General features: G+C 43.5%; 1 protein-coding gene across 5 annotated transcripts in view; it reads left to right on the top strand.

Moving 5' to 3' along the window:
- The first annotated feature begins 1,535 nt into the window (after positions 1-1,535).
- Positions 1,536-20,869, top strand: part of LOC122551801 (myc box-dependent-interacting protein 1-like) — a 156,329-nt gene continuing 136,995 nt past the window's right edge. For all 5 annotated transcript variants that reach the window (XM_043694269.1, XM_043694271.1, XM_043694270.1 and 2 more), the window contains exon 1: positions 1,536-1,665. In XM_043694269.1, coding sequence (XP_043550204.1) covers positions 1,585-1,665 — 81 coding nt within the window. In that variant the 5' untranslated portion in view covers positions 1,536-1,584. The remainder of the gene's footprint in view (positions 1,666-20,869) is intronic.

Below are 20,869 nucleotides of genomic sequence, written 5' to 3'. Positions count from 1 at the left end.
AGGGTTTCTGCCAAGAATTTTGGTTTCCTCCCACTGTCCAAAGATGTCTAGGTTCATAGAATCCCTACAGCGTGGAAACAGGCCATTCGGCCCATCGAGTCCACAATGCCCTTCCGATGAGCTTCCCATGCTGTATCCTAACCCTATAATCTTACATTTCTCATGGTTAATCCACGTTGCTTACACAATCCCGGACAAGATGGGTAATTTGTCATGGGAGGAAACTAGAGTGGCAACACAGAGGGGATGTGCAAACTCCACACAGAGAGTCATTGGAGGCTGGAATCAAAGCCAGGACCCTGGCATTGTGAGGCAGCAGTGTTAACCACTGAGTCAATGTGCCGCCCAAAAAAAGGTAGGACTTCATCTCCGTAAGGACTGTTTGGGGGATTGTCCATGTTAAGACTGTCCTGTCGTGTCCAGGGATGTGCAGACCAAATGGATTAGCCATGGGAAATGTGGGACTATGGTGAGGGAGCTTGATTCTTGGTGGGATGATCTTCAGACGATTCTTGCAGACTCAATTGTCCAAATATCCTCCCTTTGCACTGTAATGATTCTAAACTCTCCAATGTGGACGAGTGTCCATTTATTTGATTGATTTATATCCATTTTCTATCTTGAATGGTGCAGAATTAAATTAGTTTTATTAGGGCTGCTGTGATGTCTAACGTCTCTTTGTCTATGAAGTGTTAAAGGATCTTTCAGGTTTCCATAACCAGTTGCAGCACATCTCCTTGAAGGATATGTATGTTTTTCACTGTCCTTCCTCTGCGGTGCAGTCCCTTTGAACATTGCTCCAGATTCCATTACCCTCTCTCTGGGTGGTGTAGACACTTTAAGGACCACCTCAGATTTAAATGCCCTTTCCTGGAAGAACAATCTAACAAAAGCTATCACATGTTCCTATGCACTTCAACCTGGGGTGTTGAGATCCCTTCTTAGCGGCGTGGCCTCTTTAAGTGCTCCCCTCCTGTGGGAGGTCCGGCCCCTTTAAATCCCATCCACCATGGGCGGTTCCGTCCAAGTAAACCCCACCCAATATGGGCGGTGCCGCCCCTGTAAACCACGCCCTACGTGGGCGGTACCGTCCCATTAAATCCCGCCCCCATGTCGGCGGTATCGTCTCACTAGACTCCGCCCACAGCACGGGCGGTCCGAGTAAACCCCATCCCTGTGGGCGGCACTGTACCATTAAACCACGCCCACGTAAGTGACGCCGTCCCAATAAACCCCGCCCCATCAGACAGCCCATACCCACATGGGCGGTGTCATTTCAATAAACCCCGCCCACCATGGCTGCACTGTCCCGTTAAACACCGCCTCGTGTGGGCGGTATCTTCCCAAAACCCCGCCCCTTATGGGCGGCTTTATCCAGTTAAACCCCGCCCCATGGGCGGTACCGTGCCTGTAAGTCCGGCCCTCCTCCCCGCTGCGGGAGGTACCGTTCCAGTAAACCCCGCCCCCAACCGCCCATAGGGGCGGTGACGCCCCAGTAAGCCCCGCCTCCTGTGGGCGGGGCGGTCCCTTTAAATCCCTCCGAACGGTTGGCCCCGCCCCCTTCGCCCGGCTCCAGGAGGGAAAATGGCGGAACCAGGGAAAGGAGTGAGCGCCGGCTTCATCGCCAAGAACGTCCAGAAGAAGATTAACCGGGCGCAGGAGAAGGTGAGCCGAGCCGGAGGGATTGGGTTTGTTCACCTGGGGGTGAGATTCTCTGTACGTCACCCCAGGGGTGAAGGGGAGCGGGTCTCCCTCGAGCTCTCCCCAGGGGCCTGGGGGTGGGGTGATGGGAGAGAGTTGTGAGGGACGATGGTTGGGGGGGTTGGACGGGGGAGGGGGTGGTGAACGGTTGTCGCTAATGGATGGAGCCGCCACTGCCGCTCTCCAGCAACCGCGAGGTGGACGGTCTCCTTCAGCATCGCTCTCTCGGCCTCTCTGTCCCCTGCAGTCTGGGGGAGGGGTGGATGGTGACTGGGGGTAGGAGTGCTGCAGGAGGGGGACTGGGGGAGCTGGTGTTGTATGTACCCCTTTCACCCACCCTCCCCATACCTCTCCCTCTCCCAGACATCCCCTTTATTGTGGGGGAAAGGGAGGGTCAAAGGTGATGGGAAGGTGTGATGGGGTTCACTGTTTCGTTCTTTCCTCTTGCCCCTTTCGTTCTTTTAACCACAAAACACTTGACTTCTCACCCTTCACTGTGATGAGTGAGGAGAGGGACTGCTTTTTCTTGGGTGTAGGGTATGTTTCCTAATCTCCCTTAAAGATTAGATTAGATTAGATTACAGTGTGGAAACAGGCCCTTCGGCCCAACAAGTCCACACTGACCCGCCGAAGCGAAACACACCCATACCCCTACATTTACCCCTTACCTAACACTACGGGCAATTTAGTATGGCCAATTCACCTGACCCTGCACATCTTTGGACGGTGGGAAGAAACCGGAGCACCCGGAGGAAACCCACGCAGACACTGGGAGAACGTGCAAACTCCACACAGTCAGTTGCCTGAGGTGGGAATTGAACCCGGGTCTCTGGCGCTGTGAAGCAGTAGTGCTAACCACTGTGCCACCGTGCTGCCCAAAGATGTTGAAGGGGTTGCTTTTTCTTAACCTTCTCTTTCTGGTGGGGGTACTCTTCCTTAACCACCTTTATTTTCTGGGTGGGCAAAAGGAACAGGATGTTTTTTCTTATCTCCTGTCTTTTTTCTGGTGATGAATGTGAAGCGTGTGCTTTTAATTGACTTTTTCTTGGAAAAGAGGGTCCTTTTAACCACCACTTTGAGAGGGAACGTGGTGTGCATTTCTCTCTCTCCTGTCGTCCTGTATTCCCTATGGCTAATCCACCTAACCTGCTCATTCCTAGATGCTGTGAGCAGGGGAAAAGTGATGTGTTGCCTTACTTGCCTTGCCTGGGGGATGGGGAAAAGGGAGTTCTTTCACTCTGGTGCCTCCTGTGCGCCCCCCACCCCCACCCAAAAAAAACCTTCTACTTTTAATATTGTCGGTCTGAGATAGAGGTGCAATGTTTTTATTCATAAGCAGGCTGGTCTGTTGTCTGCTGCATGAAGAATAAATCTTGTTTTACCTTTAAGCCTTGTGGATTTCAGCTCTTCTGAATGGCTTTGCATTGCTGTTATGAGGATTTTTGCTTTTTTACCCTGGGTAATGAGTTCCACATCCTCATTCCCCACTTTTCCTTTTGCAATTTATAAGCAATCTGGTTGTTGACCTCTGTGCAAATGGAAATAGGTCCTCCCATCTGCACTGTTTGTGCCCATTTTATCTGCATCAGTTAAGCCTCCTTTGCTTCCAGTATTCCACAGAGATGACATGTCGTAATATTAATTGTCCAGTAATCCAGAGGCCCTTGCTAATGCTCTGGGGACGATGGTTCTAATCCATCCACAGCTGCTGGTAGAATTTAAATGCAGTCACTAAATCTGAAACATAAAGCGAGTTCCTTAAACTTATCACATGGAGACAAAATCAAATCTTTTCATCTTGCACTCATCAGGTTCAGCATAGTTGGCATACTGCCTGCTGAGACTGGTTGACCAGCCTGTGCTTGGAAGACTCACCACACCGTGCTCAGTGTTACATGTGGTTCTAATATTAGACAGCATTTACTAAATAATCTGTACTGTGCTTCGAACTGCAGCAGAAACCAATTTATGATTCGGTTCTGTTTGTGGTTTCATGAGCTTACATGCCCTAGAAGCGAAATGTATAGCCTGTTTTAAGTAGGCATAGAAAATGGGAGCTGAAGTAGGCCTTTCAGCTTGTACTGCCATTCCCTGTGATAATGGTTGATCATCCAACTCAGTGTTTTGTTCTAGCTTTCTCCCTATACCCTTTGATCCTGTTAGTCCCAGGAACTATATATAGAACTCTAACTCCTTCTTGAAAACATTTACTGTTTTGACCTCAACTGCTTTCTGTGGTGGAGAATTCCACAAGCTCACCACTCTGTGGGTGAAGAAACTTTTCATCCCCTCAGTCAAATAGCCTACCCTGTAAATTGGTTTTGACTCCCTGGTTATTGGAAACAGCCTCTGTGTTTACCCTGTATGGTCCTGTTAGAATTTTATTCGTTTCTGAGATCCAAAGGCATTAACCAGGATGTTATCCTTTTCCCAAGCAGTGTACATGCCTGGATTGAGAACCAAGATTGACAGTCAACTGTTCCTACCTCAACACTTGATAGTTAAACAAATGAGCGCACACTCATGCTGTATAAATTGGTGTTCCCTTCCTTTTCCCAAGTCTGGTTTCATGTGTCCTTGTCCTGATGAGGTTTGGAAAAAACTTTGTTTCACTTTTTGCCTTTGGATTCTGTCCAACACAAAAATTATTTAAGGTTTGTTTCACTGATGATAACAATGTAAACCATCCTCCGTTGTGTTGAAAAACCCATCTGGTTCACTAACATCTTTTTGGGCAAAGAAATCTGGCAACCTTACTTGGTCTGACTTACATGTAATTCTAGATCCACAGTGATGTAGTTGACTCTTAACTGCCATCTGAATTGGCCTAGTCAGTCACTCCGTTTAGGAGCAGTTAGGATGGATAATAAATGTTGGTACTATAAGTGATGTCCTGGCTTATGAAATAATTTCTTTTAAAAACCTATTCAATCTTTCCTCACAAACAAAATTTTCTAGTTCAGGTAATCTTCTGTGAACCTTTTCTAGTTCGTCATACAGCACAGAAATAAGCCTTCGATTCCACCAGTCCGTGACAACTGTAATCCCAAACTAAACTAGTCCCACCTGCCCGCTCCTGATCCTAATCCCTCCAAGCCTTTCCTATTCATGTACTTATACAATGTCTTTTAAATGTTGTACCCACATCCATCACTTTCTCAGGAAGTTCATGCCCCACGCACACCACCCTCTAAATAATTTAGCCATCATGTCGTCTTTAAATCTCTCTCCTTTCACCTTAACACTGTGTGCCATAGTCTTGAAATCCCCAATTCTAAGAAAAAAGCAACTAGCATTAACCCTATCTATATCCATCATTATTTTATGAATTTCTGTAAGATTGTCCCTCAACCTCTCGCTCCAATGGAAACGTTCTGACCCTTTCTTTATAACTCAAAACCTCCATTCACAGCAATATCCTGCTAATTCTCCCCTGAACCCCCTCAACTTAATATCCTTCCTATAACTGGGCAACCAGAACTGGCCCCAGTATTCCTGACGTGGCCTCATTCATGTCCTGCATAACCTCAACCTTACTTCCCAACTCCTATACTCAAAAGCTTAAACAATGACGGCAAGTGTGCTAAATGCAGAATGTGATTTTTATTTTTTGGCCATGGCTGCTTTCTTCATGTTCCCTAGACTTGGCTCCCCTTTTCTTAACCTGCATAGATAAGATGGTGGAATTTCCAGCACCTTTAAAAGTTTCTGGATCTTCTAAAAACCTTTCCTATCTCCAAGTCATAAATCTCTGTTTTACACTGGTATCCCACCCAGTTCCATTAGGACTGAGCCTGGAAAAGTCTGTCTTTATGGAGTCCCTAGTGTGCTAAATACCTGTAGTGTTGTATGCCTGGAGAAATGAGAACAGCTGATGGGAGAATAATTTGTCACCCAGTCTGCTGTATGTGTACTTTGTGTTGGGGATTAAATGAATTATGCAGTGGGTGACTGACTCGTCGCAGTCCAATTTAGGGGAGCAATAAATCGTGCCACACAAACCTTGAGTTATTGACTGTTTATTCGTGAGTTCACGGGGGGGGGCAGACAAGTTGGCTTAATGGTCAAAGTCACTCCAAGATACAGAGAGTTGTGTGGTTAATAGGTTACAATCATTTAACAATTAGCAAACTATTAACTGCAGTATAATGAGTAAGCAGGCACTTTGTCCAGACACTACATGACTAGGGCTGGTGACTGGACAATGTTGGCTAGTAGTTAAGTGTCAGTATACATTAGATTCTTGTAAAAGAACATTCCCATGTTGGGAAAGAGTTTCACTCTCCTGTGTTGCTACAGCTACAAGGTCAACCACCTCAGTGAGCCTGGCAAGGTAAAGCTTAACAAGCAGACACGAAAATGAGATTTAAAATGGTTTTCAGTCTTTTAATATGTGACAAGATGGCATGGTCAAAGTCACTCCAAGATACAGAGTTGTGTGGTTAATAGGTTACAATCTTTTAACAATTAGCAAACTATTAACTGCAGTATAATGAGTAAGCAGGCACTTTGTCCAGACATTACATGACTAGGGCTGGTGATTGGACAATGTTGGCTAGTAGTTAAGTGTCAGTATACATTAGATTCTTGTAAAAGAAGAACATTCCCATGTTGGGAAAGAGTTTCACTATCCTGTGTTGCTATAGCTACAAGGTCAACCACCTCACTGAGCCTGGCAAGGTAAAGCTTAACAAGCAGACACGAAAATGAGATTTAAAATGGTTTTCAGTCTTTTAATATGTGACAAGATGGCTGCTTTATTTATAACAAATCCCCCATACTGTGATAGCCATTGCTGTACTTTATGTTCTTGGTTTTACTTGATTCCAGGTATTTGTAAAAAGTTTTCATTAGTTTTCATCAAAAAACATGTAATGTCATCCCCTTTTACAAGACCATTTTACCTTTTTGGGTTGGTTATACAGTGTTGTAAGCTATAAGCCGGATATGTACTGCCCATAAACCTGCAGGTGTGGGAGGCTTTCTCTAGTCCATCCAACTTCCCTTGGGCGTAAGTTGAACCTTAAAAATGATGTTCTCTCTTGCCCCTGGCTGAAATGATGACTGCATTGTTGCTTGTCAGCACCAGCAAAAAAATACTCATTCAAACCCTCAAATTGTGTAATTTGGTATGTTATGAAATGTGTGCTTGCAGTCTGCAAAAACCCTTTATATTTGCAGATGAGCTTTTCAGAAATTTTTGTAGTTAATATTAAGACCAGTAATGTAAAGATCAAGACCAAGTAAGAATTTGTACACTGGTCCATTGTGTTCAAATTTCTATCTTATTGTCTATAAAATAGACGGCACCTAGCCTCATTTACAAGTGTTTCTGGTGTGATTTAAGATAAATGTCTCAGGTTTAATTTGAGTTAATTAACCTTGGTTGTGACATGGCATGCTATGATTTGGTAGATTGGGCCTATAGTGTGGAGGATTTCAATATGGAGGATTTATTTTCCTGCTGCCTATTGGGAGCAGTGACCATTTGACTGGAGAATTGCCAGGCTACAATCCCTGTAGTTGAATTAAAAACTGAAAGAGCTGTGGATTCTGTAAGTTAGTAACAAAAACAAATCGCTGGAAAAGCTCAGCCGGTTTGGCAACATCTGTGGAGAGAAATGAGTTAACATTTTGGGTTCAGTGACCCTTTCTCAGACCCTTCCTGTAGTTGAATTGCCTGTTGAAAGTCTTCTAACTTCACTTGCAAGGAAAATGTTCATTCCCTTTGGGAGGTATATATCCTGATTTTTGTTTCAATTGGTTGATTTGTTTTATTGGCAATAGAATATTCACCGGGGTATCGTAGCGAGAGTCCTTGTGGCAGGCGCACTGCCTTTTGGAAAAAATCATGAACTGGAAAGTGCTGAGTTTGGGAGGTGGTAATTATAATTTCCCAAAGGATTGCTGGATATTTTGGGTGGGGATGATATAACTCTTGCACTAGTTATGAATAATATTGTTGCTATGTACTATGAATGATCTGATGTGCTCAATTTAAACAAAAGCAAAGTGAATAGTAACACTGAGTCAGCCAGTGAATTGGAGACTAGCTGGAATTTGTATTTTTAAACCTAGTGCTAAGCTACAGCGAACACTGTCCTGTGTGTACTATAGGATGTAGGAAAAAGGATATCATTGTGTTAGTGGTTCAGAGAAGGTTCACTACTTCCAGGTGATCACGGTTGAACATAGCAAGGGTTGGATTGGTTGAACCTGTACCCATTGCAGTTTGGTAGAATGAAAGATGATCATCTTGAGACATCAGATGCTAAGATTTGATTGGAAGAATATTTCCACATCTGAAGTAGGCTATAATTGAGGGGTACATTTTAAGCATAAGAGGTCTTTGAAAATCTGAATTTTTGTGGTGTTGAGTGGAGTTTGCTTGAAAAATACAGAAGACTGAGTAGGATAGATTTTTAATAGTTGAGGATTACAAGACCATAAAATGGGAGCAGTATTGCCCATTCAGTCCATTTGAAACTGCTTTGCTGTTCAGTCGTGACTGATGGATTTCTCAACCTGCCTTCTCCCCGTAACCCTTGCTCCCCTTACTAAACAAAAACACATCTATCTTAAAAATACTCAATGACTATGCCTCCATAGCAATGAGTTCTACAGGTTCACCACCCTTTGAAGAAATTCCTCCTTTATCACAGTTAGAAAGGATCATGCCTTCACCCTGAGGCTGTGCCCTTGGGTCCCAGTCTCTCCTATTATTGGAAACATCTACTCTTCAGGCCTCTCGGTATTCTATAAATTCAGGGATGGACAAGTGAGGTTGAGGTCCGGTCATAATCCTCTTGAATGGCGAACCAGCCTTGAAGGCCATTATGGCCCACACCTGCTCCATGGTCCTGTACTCCGATGTAAACTCTTGCAGATTATCCATTCAAATATTGTCACTCTTGGTACAAGCTCAGATTTTTGTTTTTGTTTCTGTGCAAATCTCTGAATCACTGTTCAAATGATCCTGGTTACATATTGTAGTGAAGGAAGGAAAGGAAGTAAACCCTCAACAGTGTGGTTCCCCACTTACTTTGTGCATAACTGCAAAAAATTTCAAAACAAAATGTTAAATACTCCATGAAAATGAGATTTGGCGTGCATAATGTTGGTTGTTGTGGTACTGTTTGCAGTGCAATTTGACTACTTGCTGGTAGTTTGCATAAACGTTGCTTTGTGTTTCCAAGTATTGTAATACTTATAATGAGTGTGCCGCAGTGGCTAGCACTGCTGCCTCACAGCACCAGGGATCCAAGTTCAATTCCAGCTTCAGGTGGGTGACTGACTCTGGAGTTTGCACATTCTTCCCGTGTCTGCATGCGTTTCCTCTGGGTGCTCCGGTTTCTTCCTGCAGTCCAAAAATGTGCAGGTTAGGTGAATTCGCCATGCTAAAGTACCCATAATGTTCAGGGATGTGTAGGTTGGGTGCATTAGTCAGGGGTAAATATTAAGTAATACAGTAGGGGGATGGGTCTGTGTGGGTTACTCTTTGGGAGATCAGTCTGGAATTGTTGGGCCAAATGGCCTATTTCTGTACTGTAGGGATTATATGATAGACTGTCTCATCTGGATAGACAATCTAGGGTAGACACTGCAAATATTACAATGCAGTACCAAGGTAAAATGCCCTAATGTGAAACAGACAAACGTGATTACGATGGGCCTTTTTTGGCCTTGAATTTATAAAGTGCATAAACAATAATATGAAGCCATCTTGTGTGCAATCCTTATTGGAATGTAGACAAAATTTGCAGTGGAATGGCAAAGTTGAGGCTATGAAATCTGTATAAATCTAAAGTATTGGCCACAGTACTTATCTTGGGATATTTCATCACCACTTGTTAGGCAGGGCAAGAATTAATGTCTTTTCCAGTACTGCCATGGTCTCAGTGCTATGAAGTATGCGTGATTGTGCTGGATTATTTAGGAGTAGGAGTTAATCCCATGTCCCACTAATGCAGCTGAGATTGCTCCTGGTACTATACAACGGCTGATTCCTTAAGGATTTTAATAATTGGTGAATTGAAAGCTTCTTTTTGGAGTGTAAATTGGCGGAGTTGAAATGTAAAACAGCACTATTATGTTATGTACTCATTATCTTTGTATAATTGGAGTGCAATGCTATCGTTTCAAAGCAGCATGGGTGTTTAACAGTTGTCAGATTCATTGCCTCTAGTCAACATTGAAAATTTGCAGCTGCTTCAAGCTTTTCACTCCATATTATAGCTGGCTGAGGTTGATTTTCAGGATAAATATTAGCCAGTGCAAAGTCCTGTGCTGTTGAGCCATAAGATCTTTCCTCCATTTTACAACATTGCATAGTTTCAGGCTTGTGTTGAAGATATACTTTGGACAGTGCAGCACTCTATTTGGTACTGTAATTAGAGCATCAATGTAATATCTTCAGCCTCTGAGTGGGACTCTGAAACTATTGCTATTCCTTGTATGCCAGATCAGCCTTCAAAAAAGTAGCAATTTGTCAAAGACCAGTTTGTCAAAAATGTCGTATAGTGCAGAACAGGTGTCATAATCACACTCCTATAATGTAGTGAAACCTGAATGTGACACGCTGACACATGCTAGAGAAATGCCATCAGCAATGCTTGGACTACATTCTTTAGATTTATGAAGAATGCCACTGTACAAATGTTAGTGTTCTTAAAGTTGACTCCTGACAAGCAAAAATCATAGCGAGTTTTGAGAAGAATTGTAGCTCAGGTTGAGATCCTGGATGTAGGTTTGCTTGCTGAGCCGGAAGGTTCATTTCCCGATGTTTCATCACCCTACTAGGTAACATCTTCAGTGGGCGTCAGGCGAAGCAATGTATATGATTCCTGCTTTCTATTTATGTTTGGGTTTCGACTGGAAATGATATTGGAAATGACATAGCCAACCCAAACATATAAATAGAAAGCAGGAATCATGTACAGTGCTTCGTCCGGAGGCCCACTGAAGATGTTACCTAGTAGGGTGACGAAATGTCTGGAAATGAACCTTCCAGCTCAGTGAGCCAACCTACATCCAGAGGCAAAAATCAATTTTGGTGGACTAGATTCTGCATGTCTGGAAAGCATATCCCTTGAGTCAGATATACAGCACAGAAACAGACTCTTCGGTCCAGCTCATCTTTGTTCTTCAGATATCCTAAACTGATCTAGTCCCACTTTCTATCATTTGGCACATATCTCTCTAACCCTTCCTATTCATGTACCAATCTAGATGACCTTTAGATGTAGTAATTGTACCAGCCTCCTTCACTTCCTCTGGCAGCTCGTTTCATACACACCATCTTCTGCATGAAGTTGCTCCTCTGGTTCTTTCCAACTCTTCAGCCTCTTGCCTTAAACCTATGCCCTCTAGTACTGTGGGAAAAAGACCTTGGTTATTCACCCTATCCATGCCCCTCATGATTTTATAAACCTTGACAAGGTCACCCCTTGCCTCCAGGAGAAAAAAGCTCCAGCCTATTCATCATCTCCTTATTGCTCCAACCCTCCAATCCTGGCAGCATCCTTGTCAATCTCGTTTTTGATGGGTATATGAGTAGGATGGGTTTAGAGGGGTAAGGGCCAAATGTTGGCAACTGGGACTAGATCAGTTTAGGATATCTGATAGGTAGTTGGTGCAGACAAGTTGGATCAAGGGGTCTGTTTTTATGCTGTACGTTGACTCTTATGAAACTACCCAGTTTGAGTGATGTTACCAACTTTGCTGTCCTTGTAGGTCTTGCCTCCTGGTTCTTTGTCTTCTCTGAAAATTGCTTCAGGGTATGCACTTCTGACATGTTGATTTCAAAGGTTTCTCCTAAGAAAATCTTTTGATCTGCTAACTTATCTCAAATGTGCTCAGTTTCCAGAAGCTTCTCTGACACTCGTCCAATGAATTGACCAAAGCCTGATCACATTGTTTAATCTGAGCCAGTGAAGTTTTACTGTGAACTCCCAAATGCCTCCAAGTTGTAAACAGCTGCATTCTATCCTCCATATAAGGTAATATGGTGCCAGTATGTCTAGAGATACCATTCCACTCCTTTTATTTGGTCAGGCAGGAAACTGCAGGTCATAACAGGTCCTAGCTGCGGGTTTAGCAGAGGTCAGTTTAAACTGGCTCTACCAAATTCCCAGCGTGTTTGATCGTAGCTCTTGAGACAAAAAAAGCTGCAGATGCTGGAATTCAAAATAGGCAGACAGGAGGCTGGAAGAACACTAAGCCAAGCAGCATTAGGAGCTGGTGAAGTCGATGTTTCGAGTGTAACCCTCCTTCGGCCCGGAAAAAGGGTTACACCTGAAACTTTGACTTCTCCGCCTCCTGATGCTACGGGGCTTGCTGTGTTCTTCCAGCCTCCTGACTGATTGTAGCCCTTAACCAGTGTCATAGCCATTTCTGCTGCTGGCCACCTGGCCATAAACCTCCACAGCTTCACTGTCGAGCTCTTGAAGTGTGGTAGTATTGACATTTACTGACTGGAAGCAAGCACCTCCAGTCTTTTCAAAACAGCAACAACTTGTCTATCAAACTATTACGGAGTTCCCAGCACAGTGACAAGAAAAGGAAGCAAGCCCTGCATTCTGGATCCCGTTACCTGGTCGAGTGGTCCATCCTGTGCTGAAAGATCGGTGGGTTGAGAGCCTACCTTTTCAGTCATATGAGCACTTGAGTCAGAAACCTGTGTATCCATTTACTTGAAACACAGTGGGCCTCGCACCTGGCAATCATTTGAAGGAGCAGAACTAAATTATGCAACTTTATTGCTGGCTTGTAGTGAGCACCAATTGCCCACTTAAACCATTTTTTCCTGCAATATCTGTTTTGCAGTGCAAGTGCTTTACATTATATTGTTATAACTGTCAAATGTGCCAATCCTTTGAGAGCTAAATTGGTAATCCTTTGAGGACTGGAGACCGGTGTAGTTCAATTGAGACGTTAAAAACTTTTCTGTCTGGAAAAAGAGAACGTGGTGACATCATCTTCAAGCTAGGCACTTCAGGAGCAGATTCAGGGTAGTTTTATCCAATAATGATGGAAATGTAGGAATGTCCTAAAGGTGATTGCCAGGAGAGTGAAGGATGGAAAGCAGAAAATGGAATTGAGGTGTAGATCAGTTAGGATCTTGGGCTCGCAGAGCTGAAAGGCAGTCTCCTGTTTCAAGCTTGTTTATTAATGCTTAGATTCGTGTGCAATTGGTACAAGTCTCTGGCTGTTTGTGCAGTGCATCATTTTTACCCACGACAGTGATGCTAATGTCATTTGCCTATCATTTTATAGTCCATGTTGTTTGAAGTCTTGCTCCTAGAGATGTGAGCATAATATATTTGGACACTCTCTGGCACTTGTCACTTTCATGATAGGGGGAGTGTTCTACTGTCAAAACTACAGATGTGATGAAATTGAACCTGTTTTAAGTGGAAGTGAAAGATCTTTCCTCTTTTAAATAAAGAACAGTTTGTGTTTTGGTTGACCCCTTGCTTTATTAAACAAAATGTGGCCCATTGGTTGTGGATAATTTTATGTTATTTTGAGATAGCCAGTGGCAGTACAGATGAGTAGATTTTTTTAACCCAGTGTTAGGATCTGGAAGATACTGTCTGAAAGGATGGTGGAAGTAGATTGAACCAACTTTCAGAAATGAAGATAAATTTGATTGAAAAAACAATTATTGCCATTCTGTGAGAACAGGAGAGTTAGGCTGGTAAGGATAGCCAATGACCTCAGTAGTATTGCTAGACTCTTAATCCAGAAACTTTGTTAATGTTCTGTGGATCTGGGTTCAAATCCTGCCATAGCTGATTGGAGTCCTATCTAGCATATAAGATTGTTATGGTTGGAGGTTGCTTTGCAGGAATTCCTCAGGGTAATGTTCTACACCCAGTCATCCTCAGCTGCTGCTTCAACCATCATGGACCTTCTCTCCATCTTAGGTCAAAAGTGGGACCATTTGCTGATTATGCAATGTTGAGCACCATTTGTGACTCTTCAGCAGCTAAAGCAGTCCATGTTCAAATGCAACAACATCTGGTCAGTATCCAGACTTGGGCTGACCAATAAATAGCAAGTAACATTTGCACTACTTAAATGCCAGGCAATGACAATCTCCAATGCAAGACAATCTAACCACTGTTGCTTAACATCCAATGCTGTTATAATCACTGAATCCCCTGCTATTAACATCCTTGGGACTACATTGACCAGAAACTCAAACTGGCTTCACCTTGTAAGTACAATGCCTACAAGAGATCAGAGGCTAACAATTCTGCTGTGAATAACTCACTTGTGGGGACCCCCCAACACCCCCCCCCTTGTGTAGGAAAGATGTTAAAGATTCAGAAGAGACTTACAAGCTAGTTGGAGGGTTTGAGTTGTATGCAGTGCAATCTAGGCTGGGACTTTTTTCCATGAAGCATAGGAAGCTGTGGGGTGACCTTATACAGGTTTATTAAATCTTGAGGATAACGTAAATAGCCAATGTCTTTTTTCCCTGGGGTGGGGAAGTCCAAAATGCGAGGGCAGAGGTTTAAGGTGAGAGGGAAAAAAGTTTAAAAAGGACCTAAGGGGCATTTTTTTCACGTGCAGGGTGGTGCATGTGTGGAGCAATCTGCCAGAGAAAGTGTTGGAGATTGGTACAACTGCAACATTTAAAAGGAATCTGGATGGGTACATAAATGGGAAAGGTTGAGATGTGGGCCAAATGGTGGCAAATAGGTTTTTGATTGTCAAGGAAATCAAAGGTTATGGTTATGGGGAGAAAGCAGGAGAATGGGGTTGAGAAACTTTATCAGCCATGACTTGAATACCAGAGCCGACTCGATGGGCCAAATGGCCTAATTACTGCCCCTTTGTCGTATGGTCTGAATGGAACTGATTAGTTTAAGGTATCTGGTGTGGATGTGTTGGACCCAAGTATCTTTGTCCTTGTTGTATCCTATGACACTCAAACAGGCACAATGGTCCAAATTGATTCCACTTCTGTGTATTATCTGGTCCTCCTACTTTATGGTTTATGGTCACTATGTTTTCATGTGTGGATTGTGAGAACTGCAAATACTGGAGAGTCGGTGGATAAGTGGAGCTGGAAAAAGCATCCAGGTCAGGCAGCAGAGAAGGGAAGTCTGTGTTTCAGGTTAAATTTTTCATCTGGTTCTGATGAAAGGTTCTGACTTGAAATGTCGACTCCCCTTCACTGCTGCTTGACCTGGATGCTTTTACCGGCTTCAGTTTTTATCCACCTATGTTTTCATGAGTAACAACAGTAGCTGTTGTAACTGTGTAACAATGTGTAACAGTGATCATTATTAAGCTGTTTTCTTTGTGAATAGTGTTTCAGACGCAACCTCCCTCTCTGTCAGCCAATGAGGTGATTTCACTCTGAAGTAATGTTTGACCAGATGTCTCTTTCTTTTGCCTCTGGGCTGCTTGTGCATCTTTTTCCCTCATGGAAACCCATTTGAATCCACTTTCTTCCAGCATCTAAAGTTTTTTAAACCCTCTTGAGTTGATCCTTGCATGAATTTTTTACTGTTTTGGTTACACCATTGAGTTACATCTGGAGAGTAACAGCATGTATAATTGCTACTTGGGTGTTTATTGAAACCTTCCAAGCTTTGGAGGCTTCAGCAAAACCTCTGCAATGATCTTGAGGCTGTTTGGATAGATTTCTTTTATAAAATAAATACACTGCATTGTTCCAATCATTTACGTTGTATGTGTAGCATACATGAGTTTCATGAGTTCAGTTTTAGCATTCATGGGATGAAGTGCCATTGGCTAGGTCAGCTTTAATGACTATTCCATCTTGCTTTTGAAGATTGTGATCTGCCTCTTTGAACTGCTGCAATTGTTTTTGATGTAGGTAGACACACTGTGCCAATAGGGAGAGAATTCCAGATTGTTGACCCAACAGTGTTGAATGAATGATATAGTTCCAATTCAGGGTGATGAGTGACTTGGAGAGGAACATGCAGGAAGTAATATTCCTATATATTTGCTACCCTTATTCTTAATGATAAGGTTGCAGGTTTGGAAGATGCTGTCTAAGGAGCCTTTGTTAACTTCGGCAACGCGTATTGTAGATTGTGTACACTGCTACTACTATTGAAGATAAGACCATAAGAAATAGGAGTGGAAGGAAGACCATTTGGCCCATTGGTCCACTCCACCATTTAATCATGGCTGATGGGTGTTTCAATTCCACTTACCCGCACTCTCTCTGTAGCCCTTAATTCCTTGCGAGATTAAGAATTTATCAATCGCTGCCTTGAAGACACCCAATGTCCCGGCCTCCACTGCGCTCCATGGCAATGAATTCCACAGGTCCACCACTCTCTGGCTGAAGAAATGTCTCCTCATTTCCGTTCTAAATTGACCCCCTCCAATTTCAAGGATGTGCCCACGAGTCCTAGTATCCCCGCCTGATGGAAACAATTTCCCAGCAACCATCTTTTCGAAGCCATGCATTATCTTGTAAGTTTCTATTAGATCTCCCCTCAACCTTCTAAACTCTAACAAGTACAATGCCAGGATCCTCAGCTGTTCATCGGATGTTAGACCTACCATTCCAGGGATCATCTGCGTGAATCTCTGCTGGACATGCTCCAGTGCCAGTATGTCCTTCCTGAGGTGTGGGGCCCAAAACAGTATTCTAAATGGGGCCTAACCAGAGCTTTGTAGAGTCTCAGTAGCACATCATTACTTTTACATTAGAACAGTCTTGAGATAAATGACAACATTACATTTGCTTTCTTAACCATGGACTCAACCTGCAAGTCAACCTTTAGAGAATCCTGTATTAGCACTCCTAGATCCCTTTGAACTTTGGCTTTATGAATTTTCTCACTGTTTAGAAAACAGTCCATGCCTGTGTTCTTTTTTCCAAAGTGCAAGACCTCGCATTTGCTCACATTGAGTTTCATCAGCCATTTTTGGACCATTCTCCTAAACTGTAAATCTTTCTGGAGCCTCCCCATCACCTCAGTACTACCTGCCTGTCCACGTAATTTTGTGTCATCGGCGAACTTCACCAGAATGCCCCCAGTCTCTTCATCCAGATCATTAATATATAAAGTGAACAGCTGCGGCCCCAACACTGAACCCTGTGGGACACCACGTGTCACCAGCTGCCATTATGAAAAAGAACCTTTTATCCCAAGTCTGTCTTCTGTCAGACAGCCAATCCTCAATCCATGCCAGTAGCTCGCCTCAAACACCATGGTCCCTCCTCACCTTACTCAGCAGCCTCCCTTGAGGCACCTTATCAAACGCTTTTTGGAAGTCGACGTAGATAACAACATCCATTGGGTTCCCCTGGTCTAACCTCCTTGTTACCTCTTCAAAGGATTCTAACAGGTTTGTCAGGCATGACCTCCCCTCACTAAATCCGTACTGAGTTGTTCTAATTCGACCCTGCACTTCCAAGAATTTAGAAATCTCATCCATAATGTTGGATTATAGAATTTTACACATTTTAGGCTAATTGGCCTATAATTTTCCATCTTTTGCCTTGATCCTTTCTTGAACAGGGTTTTTTTTCCAATTTTCCAATCACCTGGGACTTTCCCGGATTCCAGTGATTATTGAAAGATTGCAACCAATGCCTCTGCTATTTCCTCAGCCACCTCCCTCAGAACTCTAGGATGTAGCTCATCCGGGCCAGGAGATGTATCAAGTTTTAGAACTTTTAGCGTTTCAAGTACTTTCTCTTTTGTAATGGCCATCATACTCAACTCTGCCCCCGACTCTCCTCATACAGCAGGGCTTTATGATTATTTCTCGTACCAATCAGATGCTTTGGGTCCTGGGTCCTCTGAGCTGCTCTTTAGCCATAGTAGTAATCGCAGAATGTTGCTCATTTGAGGGCTGATGGGCAGAGGAGATTGTGTAATGTTAATGCCATTTAATATCAAGGCGTGATTGTTAAATTCTTGCATTAAAAATGCTTGTTGCCTGGCATTTGTGGCATGAATATTACTTGCCCCTTGTCAGCCCAATTTTGTTATCCAGGTCTTGCTGCATTTGGGCATGGGTGACGACAGTATCTGAGGAGTTGTGAACATTTGTGCAGCCATCAGTGAGCTTCCCTGCCTCTGGCCTTCCTTTAGAGGGAAGGTCTTTGAAAGAAGTGAAATGGTTAGGCCTGGGACTCTACTGAGGATCTTTAGCTGAGATGCCTTCAACAAACATAAGATCATCATCTTCATACCACATGTTGCTTGATGGCAAGGATTTTCTCCTTCCCTTTAGACTTCAATTTTTCAGCGAAGGCTGTGAAGACACCGGGAACAGAGTGGCTCGAGCAAAACCCAAGTTGAGCGTCAGTGAGCAGTTAATTGTTAAACAAGTATTGCTTAATAGCACTATTGATGACTCTTTCAACATATTCCTGATGACTGAGGGTAGACTGGGAGCCAGGTTGGATTTGTTCTGCTTTGTGTGCAAGAATGCCTGGGCAATTTTATACATTGTTAGATGTCAGTCCTGCAATGGGAACAGCTTAGTTAGGGATACAGTAAGTTCTGGAGCACTAATCTTCAGTATTAGCTTTGGAATATAGTCAGGGCTTAGTCTTTGCAATGTCCAGAGCCTTCACCTATCTTGATATTACAAAATGGAATGAATTGAATTGACAGAAAGCTGGTATCTGTGCTGGGAAGCACGAGGGGATTTTGTTTTGGGGCATTTACTCTAGTGAGTTATTTAACTGCCCTCCACTATTCACAATTTGATGTGGCAGGATTGAGTTTACATCTGATCTGTTGGTTTTGGAATTACTTAACCCTGTCCATTATTAGCTGCTTATACTTTGTTTTATAATTTTATTGCTTGACAATTAATGTTTAGGTATGGCTGATGTTGCTCCTGGCTTGCACTCTTCACTGAACCTTGGCTAGATACCCTGAATTGGTAGTAATGGTAAAGTGGGAGATATGCTTGGTATAAGGCTGCAGATTGTGTTGGAGTGGTATATGTTTCAGAGCTATTGCAGTGGATGTTTGGTCTTGAGTTGGTAACTGTTTGAAGTCTATCCTATTTAGTACTGTGGTAGTGACAAACAGCTTGATGGTTGGGGGTGGGATCATTGTGAAGACAGGACCTTGTCTCTTGGGACTGTGCAGTGATCACTTACTGATACTGTTCTGGACAGTAACATCTGCAGCAGCAACTTGAGGGTGGAGTCGTGTGTTTCCTTTTTTGTTGTCTCCCTCAAACCTCAGTCCCATACTACCAGCTTCTTTACTGTCTCAACTTATTTAGTCTAAGTAGTGGTATTTATAGTCCTCGCTCAGAGTAAGCTCGGCACTGTTGGTGCCACCTCCACATTATGTTCAATTTGAAGTATTGATTCATCAGCCAAGGGGGTGGTGGCATGTGGTAGTCAGCAAGTTTCATTCCAAATGTTTAACATGATACCATGAAATTTCATGGCGTCTGGAATCAATACTGAGGATTCCCCAGGGCAGTCTCTCTGAAGCATTGTTCTCACCTGTGCAGGGATGGGGATGGTGATAGTGTTGGTTGAGACATTATCTGTCTCAGGTATAATTCTGATTGACGAGATCAGGCTGTTGTTTGACTAGTCTGAGACTATTTTAGCACTAGCCCCCAAATGTTGGTGAGGAGGACTTTGCGGAGTTCAATAGGACTGAGAATTTGTCATTGTTATTTCTGGTGCCTTGGCTGATACTGGGTGGTCAGTCTGTTCCATTTCTCTTTTGAGATTTTTATGCAGCTGGTACTGTTGAGTTGCTTGTCTCATTTCATAGCGCAGTTAAAAGTCAACCACATTGCTGTCACTTGTAGATCAGTCAGGTAAGGACGACAGCTTTAATTTCCCCAAAGGATGCTACTGTACCAGATGTATTTTTGTGTACTGAAAATGGTTGGTTTCATGGTCATCAGAGACTTTTAATTCAAGGTTTTGGTTAAATTAACTCACCTGCTGTGGTAGGTTTGCACCAAGGTATCCAGGATATACCTTGGTGTCAGGATTACTAGTCCAATGACAAAGCCATCTCCTCTACATGGCTTTAGATCTGTGGCTTTTAAAGCACTTTGCCATGCTGGGGGAAATTTGTGTGCAGCTGGAGGGTAGTGGTAGGGTGTTAAATGACTTTCACATCGTCTTCTGTTGGGGTGGAGAGGGAAGAGGAGAACATGGGTACAGAGGTTGGGAAGATGAATTGAGGTTCTTGTGCAGATTGACATGGGGAGTAGGGAGGTATGTGGGTTTTGACAGGCTTAAAAGTATGCACATCTCCCTGTCCAGACTGCTATGGAAAATAAGAGAGAAAAAGTTATAGGGTCTGCAAGTCAAAGTTTTATTTCTTCTCTGGCTACAAAGAAGGTGCAAGAGGACAGCAAAGGTAGTTCCATTTTAGGAGACTGGTGGCCAAGATCAACAAGGGAATTGCTGACTAGTGAGTCGCACATTGGTTGTAGGGAAATTATTGGATCAAATTCTGAAGGAGAGTGTCATAGAGTCAGAGAGATATACAGCATGGAAACAGACCCTTCGGTCCAACCCGTCCATGCCGACCAGATATCCCAACCCAATCTAGTCCCACCTGCCAGCCCTTGGCCCATATTCCTCCAAACCCTTCCTAATCATATACTCATCCAAATGTCTCTTCAATGTTGCAGTTGTACCAGCCTCCACCACTTCCTCTGGCAGCTCATTTCATAGATGCACCACCATCTGTGAAAAAGTTGCCCCTTGGGACTCTTTTATATCTTTCCCCTCTCACCGTAAACCCGTCTAGTTCTGGACTCCCCGATCCCAGGGAAAAGAATTTTGCCCCTCATAATTTTGTAAACTTCAATAGGTTACCCTTCAGCCTCTGACGCTCCAGGGAAAACAGCCCCAGCCTGTTCAGCCTCTCCCTGTAGCTCAGATCCTCCAACCCTGGCAACATCCTTGTTAATCTTTTCAGAACCCTTTCAAGTTTCATAACATCTTTCCGATAGGAAGGAGACCAGAATTGCATGCAATATTCCAACAGTGGCCTAACCAATGTCCTATACAGCCGCAACATGACCTCCCAACTCCTGTACTCAATACTCTGACCAATAATAGAAAGCGTGCCAAACTCCTCCTTCACTGTCCTATCTACCTGCGACTCCATTTTCAAGGAGCTATGAACCTGCACTCCAAGATCTTTGTTCAGCAACA

Source organism: Chiloscyllium plagiosum, chromosome 7 (genome assembly GCF_004010195.1).
Source record: "Chiloscyllium plagiosum isolate BGI_BamShark_2017 chromosome 7, ASM401019v2, whole genome shotgun sequence".
In the NCBI taxonomy this organism is placed as follows: Eukaryota; Metazoa; Chordata; class Chondrichthyes; order Orectolobiformes; family Hemiscylliidae; genus Chiloscyllium; species Chiloscyllium plagiosum.
This window is presented reverse-complemented; position numbering and strand designations above follow the sequence as displayed.